At 46.5% G+C, this 12607-nt stretch overlaps 1 protein-coding gene across 1 annotated transcript in view; it reads right to left on the reverse strand.

The window, feature by feature from the left end:
- Positions 1-4953: 4953 nt before the first annotated feature.
- The window catches only part of CENPI (centromere protein I), a 33059-nt gene continuing 25405 nt past the window's right edge, over positions 4954-12607 (reverse strand). Inside the window, exons 18-21 of the mRNA XM_074963102.1 lie at positions 11856-11904; positions 11472-11705; positions 7514-7555; positions 4954-6322 (exon numbers count right to left, since the gene is read on the reverse strand). Coding sequence (XP_074819203.1) covers positions 6191-6322; positions 7514-7555; positions 11472-11705; positions 11856-11904 — 457 coding nt within the window. The 3' untranslated portion in view covers positions 4954-6190. The remainder of the gene's footprint in view (positions 6323-7513; positions 7556-11471; positions 11706-11855; positions 11905-12607) is intronic.

The following is a 12607-nucleotide window of genomic DNA, read 5'->3' on the forward strand; positions in this document are numbered from 1 at the left end:
ATACCGCTTGCAGGAATCGGAGGACGACTTTTTATTGAGCTAATGGCCCCAACTGGAGAAGGCCGACTACAGGGCTCTGGGGTAAGTGGACAGCCCAAGGTAGATCCTTTGCCCATTGCCACCTGGCTTTTCTTCACTGGTACCGGGGAGCCATGCTTTCAAGCCTTCTTTTTTGGTACTGGCGACGCGGAGCAGTGCTGTGCAGAGCCCAGTGCTGGGGTTGCACTTTTTACCAATGTGGAGATGCTCAGTGACTTGTGCCGAGATGGCTCGGATGCTGGACAGAGGGCGCACTCCATGAGGAGAGCCCGGAGTCAAATATCGCACTATTTTTGCATGCAGGGCCAAAAATTCTTACAGATACGGCACTTATCTTTGACGGGTACCTCTCCCAAGTACTTGAGACAACTGCTGTGAGGGTCACTAACAGGCATAGGCCTGCTACAGTCTTCGCAGGGCTTGAAACCCGGAGACAGGGACCTTAAGTACTAACAACTAAACTATTAACAGGTACTTAACACTAACTACTAAGATAAACTGTATAGAAGGCCTTACGGCACAAAGTCCAAGACTGAGGGCATGTCTACACTGGCAGAGTTACAGCACCGCTCAGAGAGCACTGAAGGGAAACCGCTGTTGTGTTCACATTGTCAGCTGCCTGCACAATAGCATGTTCACACTTGCAGCACTTGCAGGAGTATTTGGAGCGTTGCACTCTGGGGAGCTATCCCACAGAGCATTTCTTCCTCTTCTGCCACTAAGAGTTCTGGGAAGATGGAGGTGCCATGGGGCATCCTGGGTCCTGTTCCAATGCCCCGTGATGCATTGCTTTGCATCCCAGTAATCTCTGTGCTTCCGTCTGCATTTGGCTTTCAGTGGTTTGTGTACTGCATGCCCTGCGTCTTTGGTCTACAGAAACAGATCCCGAACTGTTAACCAGTATGCTGCTCGCTCTAACCAACATGTCGCAAGTGGCAGTGGAGTTATTCCTTAAACTACAAAGGCAAGAGGAATGTAACATTGATCTTGCCACATGTACTAGCTACAACACGAGATTGCTTGTGGCCTTCAGAGACGTGCTGACCACAGTGGAACGCCACTTTTGGGCTCGGGAAACAAGCACTGAGTGGTTGGATCACATTGTGATGCACATCTGGGATGAGCAGTAGCTGCAGAACTTTCAGATGAGGAAAGCCACATTCATGGGACTGTGTGATGAGCTCGCCCCAGTCCTGTGGCACAAGGACACGAGAATGCGAGCTGCCCTGCCATTGGACAAGCGCACAGCGATTGCACTGTGGAAGCTGACTACTCCAGACTGCTACCGATCAGTTGCTAACCAGTTCGGAGTGGGAAAGTCGACCATTGGACTTGTGTTGACAGGAGTGTGCAGGGCCATTAATCGCATCCTGCTCCGAAAGACTGTGACTCTGGGCCACATGCATGACATTGTGGAGGCTTTGCACAAATAGGCTACTACTCAATACTCATGAGCATGCTACTCAATACAATACAGGGCACCTCACTGAACAGTGTGAAAGATGCCTAGACAAAGAAACAAAGTTATTTGTCCATGCAACATTCATTCTGGCCCTTTGGGCATCCAACCTGTGCACTGAGTGAGAAAAGAGTGTGTGCTCTTGTGTTTAAAGACGACCATAACACATATGCACATGGGGACAGAATTAAGGATTAGCAAGGTGGCAATAGTCCTGTTTCAAGGCATGATGAGATGAACCTTCAGTTTCCAAACTAAACACTTAGGTGGTGTGCTCCAAGGAAATACTGGCACACGTGTACTCAGGAACCGTTAACTCTAATATTGCTAGAGTAGTCAGCATGTACCAGGATAAATGCATTATTGTGCTAGAACCTGTACACATTCTCTTCATGGATGAGAGCACACACACCTGTAGTGGATGAAAGAAAGCCTCTTCTAGGCTTGTTTAGCTCTACCCATCTAACAGGAAGGTTACATGGAGGCTGGATATTGCCAGTGATCTTTGAAGATAATCCTGTCTATGGCATTAATCAGACAAGCAAGTCTTTTTCTACTCTCATCTCGCACTGTTTCCTCTTCCCCATGGTTTCCAGGCCTGACCTCCAGGCAGAGTTCAAAGACTCACTTACTTACTTCACAGTAACTGTGGTTCTGAGAGATGTGTTGTCTGTATGGATTCCACTCCTGGTGTGCATGTGTCCCATACACTTCGGCTCAGATTCTTTTGGCCAGCGGTATCTCTTGGGGCTGTGCCTGTGCCCTCGCCCTCATGGGCCCCCACCAAAAGGCATAAAAAGCAAATCCAGGCCAACTGTCCCTCAGTTCCTTTGGCAATACCGAATCTAATTGTTAAAGGACGCTCTAGTAGAGGAACGCTGCTCCCTATCTGGGTGTGGAGGAGCAGGGGGAAGTACATAAGAGACTTTTAAGGAATCTAGCTACCATCAAGTGGGAGAATACTGTGCGACTCTGTATGCAGGGATGGTTAGCTATTATTGTTGCCTGGTGGACTCTTAGAGAAGCTTATAGACAACTCCAAGCTCTTTAGTGACAGATAGTCCAACTCTCCAAAAATGATAATTGGTGTTAAGCCCAAATAGTGAACAGTTTCCATTTGGTAGAATGTGTAAGTTTGGTAGAATACTTTCCTAAGATGAATTAGTATATTTTGGACCTCTGAAGACGGTTGGAGGTTAGCCAGCTGGCATCCATGTGTAATGAAGGAGATGTACCTCCTTCTGGAAGAAGTAGTAAATGTAGTAGAGGATGGATGGATAGATAGATTTATACATTCCTAGGCCACAAAGGACCATGTAGTCTGACTCCCTGTATGACACAGGCCATAGAACTTCCCCAAAATAATTGCTAGACCAGATCCTTTAGAAAAACATCCAATCTAGATTTAAATATCAGTGATAGACAATCCACCACAACCCTTAGTACGTTTTCCAGTGATTAATTACTCTCATGCAGTACATGTTAAAAAAATTACAGCTTATTTTTGGTCTGAATTTGTCTGTCACAGAGTGGCAGGCCCCTGTGTCAGAGCAGGTGCTCCCAGTTGAGCCAATTAATGCAGCAGGGCAGCACCTGGGCTATAAAGGGTCAGAGGACATTCAGTGAGGGCAAAACTGCAGCTATCCTGCAAAGGCACCCAAAGAAGAGTGTTGATGCTGGGGAAGATGGTCCCTGTCCCCAAGTGAGTTTTGTTTAAGGAGCCCTAAATTAGGGGAAAACTAGGGTGGGGCACCCTGGCCACAAGGAACTGCTCAGATGCCAGCCACCATGTTACAGTCTAGCTTCAACTTCTAGCCATGGGATGGTGTTATACTTTTTGCTGCTAGCTTGAAGAGCCCATTATTAAGTAGTTGTTCCCCCATGTGGATACTTATAGACTGTAATCAAGTCACCCCTTAACAGTCTCTTTTTTAAGCTAAATAGACTCAAGGAGTTCAATCTATCCCTCTAAATTCAGGCTTTCTAATCCTTTAATCATTCTCTGAATCCTCTCAGATTTATCGACATCACTCTTGAATTGTGGGCACTAGAGCTAGACACAGTATGCTAGCAGCAGTTGCACCAGTGCCAAATATAGAGGTAAAATAATTTCTCTCCTCCAACTTGAGAGTCCCTTTTATGCATCCCTTGATCAAATTGGCTCTTTTGGCCACACCATCACCAAGGGAGCTTATGTTCCGCTGATTATCCACCACAATCACTCAGATCCAAGAACCAGAATTGAGTTGGCCAAGGCAATAGTGGTGCTACATGATCATCGTGACTGAGCTCTGGCTGAGCTTTGTTAGAACCCGTGGTATCAAAGCAATTGGCAAGTAAGCATAGATCATCCCGGGAGTACAGACATGTAGGAAGGCATCTGACAGGAAACCAGAGCTTTGACACCCCCTTCCCCTCCCCCCCGGCCCATGCAGCAAAATGTAAATGGGTGACTATACCTCATATAATGGTGTCTTTGACTGACCACTGCTGAGGTGGTCTGCAAGGACTAAGTGGAAAGCTCCTGGGAGTAATTTCATGGTGAATGCATCTGATGAAGTGAGCTGTAGCTCACGAAAGCTTATGCTCAAATAAATTGGTTAGTCTCTAAGGTGCCACAAGTACTCCTTTTCTTTTTGCATCAGTTCCTGGGACTCTCAGCTTTTTGACTTGGAGAGGGAAGGAATACCAAATATCAGCAGACAGGGATGAGCATGATCTAACACATTACTGAGGCATTGGGGAATGGCCATAGTGAACACCTAGGACTATTAAAATGTGCTCTAAATTCCCTACTGGAGAAAAAGGAATTAAATGAGAGAGACCTTGAAGAGCAATTAGGTGATATCTCCCTGCTATCTTCAGAGGCTGAAAATGAATATTCCACCTCTAAAAGTGGAGTTAACAGGCACTTCAGGCAAAACCAGTCTCTGTACTACTATTGCATGGTATTAGTGGCCAGTACCATGAAGGGTATTTTCACCACAGAGAAGAGGTGATTTGGGTAGAGCTTGCACTGTAAGATCATGTGACACCATAAAAGCTTTCGGTACTGGGATTGATGATACCAAGGAGAGCTAGACAGAGGCCATTCGTACTGATGTGGTGGACACTGAGCTTCAGTACTGAGGAACCGTTATCATGGAGACTGGAGCACAGTGAGAATGTCAGTAGGATGCATTATGGGCCTTGAGCTACCCTTTAAAGGGGAAGGATGAGGAGATATCTTTTTGCTATTATGACTCCATGAGGGTAACCTAGTTTTATGCCCCCACAGATGGGGTGGGAAAAGGCCTCAAAACATCACACGTTAACTTCAAATAAAAGTTCATTCTGTCAAGAGTTATTCTGAAAGTCTTTCAGCAAAAGGTTCTCCTGCTCTCTGAGAAGATAGGAGCCACACTTGTGGGCATAGCCACTGATGAGAAAGTAAAAAGCCATTTCTCAGATCCAGTTTGAATATAAGTGTTTATTAACAAAGTCATTAGCCAACAACATGACCCCAAGGCTAATACGGTATTGGAGACAAAAGAACAAGCAGGATCTTTCAGAGGCAAGACACCACCATCTCTTGGTAACCATTGCTAAAAAAGGAAAAACACGTCAACATTTCCTGAAGTGTCTCCTTTTCGGAGGCAGAAAGAAAGTACAAACTACTTGGAATCATGATCAGTGTTCTCTCTCTTGTCCTCCGAGCATGGAAGTTGAAGAGCCCCGACCCTGCTTTACAACATCAGTGTGAAGTTCACCCAAAATATCCTGCTTAGAAAATGGAGTTCAGTTTCTTTTAACTGGATCTGAGTTTTAAAAAGGGCGGGAAGGAAGAAACATCTCAAGAGAGTTCCTCTGCAGTGGCACTAAGGCAGTATTTTACATAATATAAACATATAATACACAGTTATGTACATCGCTACAAGAACAAAAGGGAAAACTGCATTTAGACTTGTCACAAGAAAATAGTGAGCTGTTAGCAATGCCCCAAGGGTGCTCAAAGCATCCATAAAACATGAACTTCAGCACAAAAATTTTCCAGCTACAGTGTGAGAATATCCTACAGAGTGGTACAAAGGAAAGCATCCTCAGGAGGTTTCATACTGAAAGCAAAATCTAAGGGGTCAGTTAGGCCAGCCTGTTACAGACCCTCAAAACCAGTATAAACAGACACCAACACAGAGGACCCAGCAGGTTCCTTAAAGTCCCCGAGTCAATATATACAATACCCTAGGTGTGTGTGCATGCATGCATTTACACACACACACACACACACACACACACACGGTGTTCCTCATTACACACCGCAGAAGGAAGTCAGCAATCACTTCTATGTGAAGGAGCACTGCTAAGTGCTATAATGAAATAAGAAAAGCAGAAGTGTTTGTGGCTTAGTTGAAGTAGACATTCCAGTATGAGGAAATGGATAGTGAACAGTGACATTGCACAGGACACAAACTCAGCAGCAGCAAACCACAGAAGTTTGGCAGGGACATCCAGGTTCAGTGCATTGTTGAATAAGGTCAGTTCAACCATTCTTTCCCTGTCCTTGTTTTCCTAAGGAGACGTCAGTATCAAAATGTAACACAGCTAGCTGCTCAGTCTACTTCTTCCCTAGACTACAGAGGTGTCAGAGGCAGGGCCTGCTATACTCTGCTTTCCTGGTCTGGACAATCAGAAGAATCCTTATGAACCAGTTTGTTACACCTGAACATTCCCTGACTTGGTTTGGGAGACCTGGGAAACACGATTGATGCTGCTTTCGATGAAGAGTTTCAGGCCTTGTAACCCCTGCATGTAGAGATATTCCAGATACCAGTTCCACCTCCTCCCCTATAGAAAAAGAAATATGGCAGTTAAGTGTCTGGGGCCATAGATGCAGTTGTAGCCTCCTTTTGCCTTAACGTGGAAATATGCAAATACAGACTATAAAAAGCCTGAATACACCTGCCCTGCCACATGATTATGCATTGCACAAAGATTACATCCCACCCCAGGCTCCCAAGTGACTGGATGCCTCATAGGATCTGACACTGAGCCTTTTACCTATAGGTCACCATTTCAAATCTGGCCTACCTTGATAGTGATCTAAAGTCATTATCATTTGGTAACTTCTCAGGACCTACATAAATCCCATTTCTGGGAGACAGAAGCCCACTGGTTGTCTCCTTGGCAGGTCCAGCAAAGTGGCTGAGGATTGAATGAGCCATAAAACTGAACTCTCCATCCCACAATGAAGTTACCCTAGTTCAGTTTTAAGGCACATTGACAGGGCAGCACAAGGGGAAGCTTGAACCGTCACTGCCCAGGCTGATCCTATTCAGTGGAGGATTTCTGTGTCTAGCAGCATTCACAGTCACTTTAGCAGTATGTTCACTTTAAAATTAAAGAATATACTGCTACCCCAGAATGTGAACGCTATTTAGACTGGTTTCAGAGTAGCAGCCTTGTTAGTCTATATTCGCAAAAAGAAAAGGAGTACTTGTGGCACCTTAGAGACTAACTAAATTTGTTAGTACTCCTTTTCTTTTTGCTATTTAGACTGATATTGGAAATTCTGACAAGCTTAATCCATTTGTGAGAGAATAATTTCCCCAGGAGCAAATTCTCCAATAGTTAAGAGTTAAGTAAAACTTCTTGACCTACAATAAATGAAGCCTCAGGACAGAGGTGTGTAAGTCCACTGGCTGTACATGGCTGCTATACCAAAATGCTCCCAGACCAGAGTACACTGCTCTAGTCATCAGGTAACACACAGTCCTGTCCTCATTATGAACAGCTGGAACTCTGTAGTGAATGCAATTGAAGCAAGCTTCTCTGGATCCACAAGTGAGTCTTCATCTTTGATTGAGTTCTCATGTGTCATGACCAGACGAGAGCATAAACCCTCCTTTCAGGCTCCTTATCCTTCTCGTTGGACATGGTATTTTTGAAGATGGTGAACAGCACCCCTGTACTTATATTATTAACCTATAGCTCAATACAGCCAGTTTTCACATACTATTTAAAAATAAAACACATTACCTTAATTAAGTTGAAGTTCAGGGTTTTATCTTCGGGCCAAGCCTTGTGGGGGGGCGGGGGGGGGGGGAAAGTAAACAGAAGTCAGATTAGATAAAACCCTCTGTCCTGAGTTGTTGGGCCTCAGCCCTGCTGAGTCCCCTTAAGGCAGGAGCTCCGTGAGTGCAAGGAAGCTATGGCAATTGTGAATATGCACCAGGATGGAGCTGTAGCATTCTCCTGACACCAATTCATAAATAGCAAGGTACCATGGAAAGTACTCTGCCAGAAGTCAATACTTCTGGACAGAAACAAGGAATATTTATAAACTTACTGAATTCCCGTGTCTCAAAGGCTAAGGAACCACCATCTCAACACTACCAATGGGAGCAAGAATAGAGAATCCTATGAGGCTTAGTTTATTGCCTCACTGTTTCAGGGACTGTTCTCTGAATCTGCTGCAGAGCAGCACCCTCTGGTGCTCTGGAAAGATTTACTCAACAATGGAGCATGTTTTCAGGAGAAGCAGGCACTGCAGACAAGAACTTTTCCTCTCCTTTGTTTTGCTAACAATCTTTAATCCTGTTTGTGGTTCCCATGTAGAGAACAGTCAGTGATTCTGGATGAGGAATGCTAGCACTGCCCATCAGCAATGTCTTCTACAGGGTGTGGGGAGGTGTAAGAGGACCTCAGGACAAAGATGGAAGGAAAAGAAAGTCTTGCTATAAAGCTGGAGAAGTCAGAATTCCCTTCTCCCAATTTTTGTTTATCATGTAAAAGCATTTTTAAGATCATAAGGAAAATCCCTTCGAAGTTCAGTTAAGTGAACAAGCAGCACAGTTACGTTTTGTAATTAGAGCAACTGGGTGGCGCAAGGTAACATGCTGTGGTCTTTGAATCTAAGTGGCTATTCTTGGGGGAATTCTGTGCCACTGCGCAAGAACAGAATTAATGTCCCCTGCAGATTTTACTCTTTCCTCACGGAAAAATTGATTTATGCATCCCTCTCAGGTAGCGGTTTGCAGTGGGGTGGGGCATGTCTAGTTCGGGCATTGAGAACAACTGGGAGAGACTTAAATCACTGCTTTGGGGGCGGCGCTGGGCTCGCTCTGTCCCTCTCGCTATCACGGTGCGCCCAGAGCCAGGGGACACCCCCGTCGGTGGCTCTTACCCTGTGCTGGGCTCCAGCTGCTAGTCGCAGCTGGGCTGGGAAGAGGGGCAGTATACTGGACTTTTTTCCCCCTGAACAGGCCACTCCCAGGGCCGGGTCAGACCCGCCCTCAGGTCTGCAGAAAGCTCCACACACACCCTGCTTCCTGCCCCCACATGCCCCAGCCATGGACAAGGGGCCACTGTGCAAGGAGCTGCCCTCCCATCTCCCCCCTCCCGTACCCAGACTTCCCTGCTGAGCCCCACCCACTCTGCATCCAGACCCCCACCCCACCGAGCCCCCACAAGCTGCACCAGGACCCCCACCCCACCAGTCCCACCCAGACCCCCCCAACCCACCTAGCCTGACTCCCCCAGCACCTGGACCCCTCCACTGAGCTCCCTGTACCCAGACCCTCTGCCTTGTCCCATCCCTCCCATACACCCCTTCTGAGCCCCCAACCACCATCACCTGGATCCTCCCTACAGGGTCCAATTCCTCCTGCACCCAGAACCTCCCAATGAGCCCCCATGCACCCAGATCCCCCCCACTGAGCCACCCACACTAGGATCCTACCGGGCTGAGCCTGCTTGCCCTACACCTGGATCAGGGGGGTAGGGCTGGGCATGTGCGCAAGACACTGTCCCCTCTCGCTTACTGTGGAGCCATATAGATGTACTAATATGCTTAGTAAAGAAACTATTTGTCAAAAAACATTTCCTAAATTTTTTTTGTTGACTGTATTGTAACAGACATACTTGCTGACAGTTATTAGAAATAAATTACCAAAATAATTGAAAATGGTGTGATTACATTGTGTTATGTTGACAAATAAAATATTGTGCACAGAATTTTTTAAATATTTTTGGCATAGAATTCCCTCAGGGAGTATAAGCTGCACCCATGCACTGAACGTTCAAGGGTAGGATAGGGCATGGCAGTTTTCAGAGAATGCATATGATGCATGTCCCTTGCTTTGTTTGCATTCTGCATGGGCTCCTTTTGGAAATTCTGCCCTGAGACCAAAGACTTCTGGTTTAAAAGCAATATTTTAAAGTGCTCTAACACACACATGCAGACTTTGATTTTACATTAGAAGTATTGTCAAGGAAATTAGCAGTGAGTGACTAGAGAGGAAAGGTGAAAGACAGTTAGGATAATGTAATGATGTTTCCTAAACAATGGAATTGAAGGCTTGCCTACACTTGAAAGTTAACTTGGATTAAGGTCGAGAGTGAATTTGGAGCAAAATAAATAGCTCCAAGTGTAGACATTTATTTGAGAATAAGCCCCTCTCCCTGCCCCCCAGGTGAGCACTGAAGTTAGACCTCTGAAAACCAGAAATACAAAGTTAAGATACATGCCACACCCACAATGTGACCTTAACTCAAAGATGGCAGAGTAAGGTCCCAACATGCCAATAAAACACATACCAGCACTTCCCTTACAGATGCTGCAAAACCTTTAGTGCTCATGTGCTGTCTGCCAAAGTCTAAAAACCTGTTTGCTGTGGCGAAACTCAGGTTTAAGACAGGAGTAGCAAACAGAACCTACTTACACTTGGCCTACACTCAAACACTGAGGGTATGTCTACACCGCAGTTAAAAACCCACAGCTGGCCAATGCCAGCTGACTGGGGTTCACAGGGCTCGGGGTAAGGGACTGTTTTATTGCGTTGTAGACATTCCAGCTCAGGCTGCAGCCCAAGCTCTGGGACTCTCCCATCTCAGAGCCCTAGAGTCTGGGCTCCAGCCAGAGCATCTACACTGCAGTTAAACAGCCCCTTAGCCTGAGCCCCACAAACCGAATCAGCTGGCATGGAACAGCTGCGGGTGTCTAACTGCAGTGTAGGCATACCCTGAGCTTACTCCACACAAGCCACCCCAGATTTGCTAAACATTACCGCCCTTTCATCCATGTCCTGAGGATTCCTGCTGAGACATTGCCTTCATTTCCTCCTCATTAAGCCCTAAAGACCACTGTTATGTATGCCACAGAATGCGGACAATCCCCAAACCAAGGAAGACACCTGTGCACACTTCTGTGGCAACACTGTACAAAACTCAGTGCTGAAATGGGGCATACTTCATCTTTCCAAGTACACATGCATCTCATCATATCACAACAGCAGCTCCGTCAACCTCCTCCAACTTATTTGTCCCTCATTCAATACAGCTACAAATAACATAATGAAGGCATTTGGAGTGCACGCAGATAAATGTTGGAATTCAAATCTGTGGAGACTGCCACAAATTCTCATAGAACAGCCTCATCTCTATTAATTATGCTTCCCCCCCTGCTTATTGAACTATTGCCAGTAGTTAGTGCCAGCTCCAGGGGACAGCTAAGGTTGTGTTGCGGGGGAGCATGTACCCCAGTTTTGCATTTCCCTGATTTTCAAGAGGTTTAAGTTTAGCCACTCTCCACATTCTAGAAGGGCACAAGGCACCACTGGGCAACCTCAATTCCACACTAATGAAGTTTTTGGACATTTAATATTTAGCCATGTTACTTCTACCCATGCCTCAAAAGGATTTGGCCACACTATAATCATGGAGTTTAAAAGCAAAACACGTTTAAAACCATTGCCTTATGTACTTTTATACCAAGCAAACAACCAAAACTAAAAACTGTTCAAACTCAGCTGCTTGGCTGAGATGAACACAAAGCACTGGTTTCAGCCCACCTAGCAGAGTGCCAATGCTTGAAAACACAAGTCAACTCAAGTAGTGCAAGAGGGGGGACAGTTCTCTAGCTGAATTCTCAAGGTGGAGTGACTGATTCAGAGTGGCCCCCCACTATTGTGCTGCCAAACATTGCTCACACCCTTACCTGCTGCAGGAATAGGATAGCATAGCCCGTCAGGGCTGGGTGGTGGACAATGTTGAAGCTGTTCCTGACCTCCTGCACTCTGGTTTTCTTCAGTACTTCCGGATCTAGGCGAATGCCCTGAGGGTGGATATCCTTCTGGAATGCACTGGATGTCCACAGACAGCCCACCATGGCCATTATGTACTGGTTGTACTCTTGGTAAGTCTGGCTACTGAACTTGAATTGCAGTATTGTCTGATGGGATCAGAAAACAATTCTGTTGCACTGGTGTACTACCCTTACTCCTTGCAACAGTGTCATTAAAGCACTGCCTCCCCAACAACTTGTTTATAACCCTTTTATTACTGTCCACACTACTTTACTGCAAAGGTTTGTTCATAGTACCTTTTTAATCAGCTCATTTTCTTTCGCAGCTACCAAGTTGGTTCGATACCTAAAGGAATGAACAAATGGAAGAGACTTAAGTGCCCTCTGAATTCTAATGCAGATAAATACTAGAGAAAGGCCGGAGTGCTGCTTCAGAACAAGTAAGGCAGCTTTTATCCTCCACTAGTAAGACTGAGCTTTCCTCCTCCTCCAATTATAAATAAGACTACCTTTTAGTCACGGGTATTTTTAGTAAAAATCATGGACAGTAAACAAAAATTCATGGCCTGTCCATGACTTGTACTATATACCCCTAACTAAAACTTGGGCTGGGGGGCCATGGGTCCTCTGCAGGGAGGGGGCGGTCCAGGAGTGCTGTGGGTGCTGGTGGCCCGAAATCCCCGCTGGTGCTGGCGGGAGGGGGAAGGAAGGCAGGTAGCGGTGTGCGGCCCAGGACCCTTGCTGGTGCTGGGGGGGGGGGGGGGGGAGGAGGAGGAGGGAGGCCAGCTCCGCAGAGCTCCCCTGAAGCGGCTAGCGTGTCCCTGCAGCTCCTAGCAGGAGGGAAGGCCAAGGGGGCACTGTGCACTGCCCCCTCCACAAGCGGTTCCCAGCCAATGGGAGCTGTGGAGCCAGCGCAACCAATGGGAGCTGCAGGGTGGTGCCTACAGGAAGGGGCAGCATGCAGAGCCCCCTGGCCTCTCTGCCTACGAGCTTCAGGGACATGCCGGCCGCTTCTGGGGAGCCTCCCTCCTTCCCCCCTGGTGAGGTAA

This window comes from Natator depressus, chromosome 9, assembly GCF_965152275.1.
Source record: "Natator depressus isolate rNatDep1 chromosome 9, rNatDep2.hap1, whole genome shotgun sequence".
Classification (NCBI taxonomy): domain Eukaryota; kingdom Metazoa; phylum Chordata; order Testudines; family Cheloniidae; genus Natator; species Natator depressus.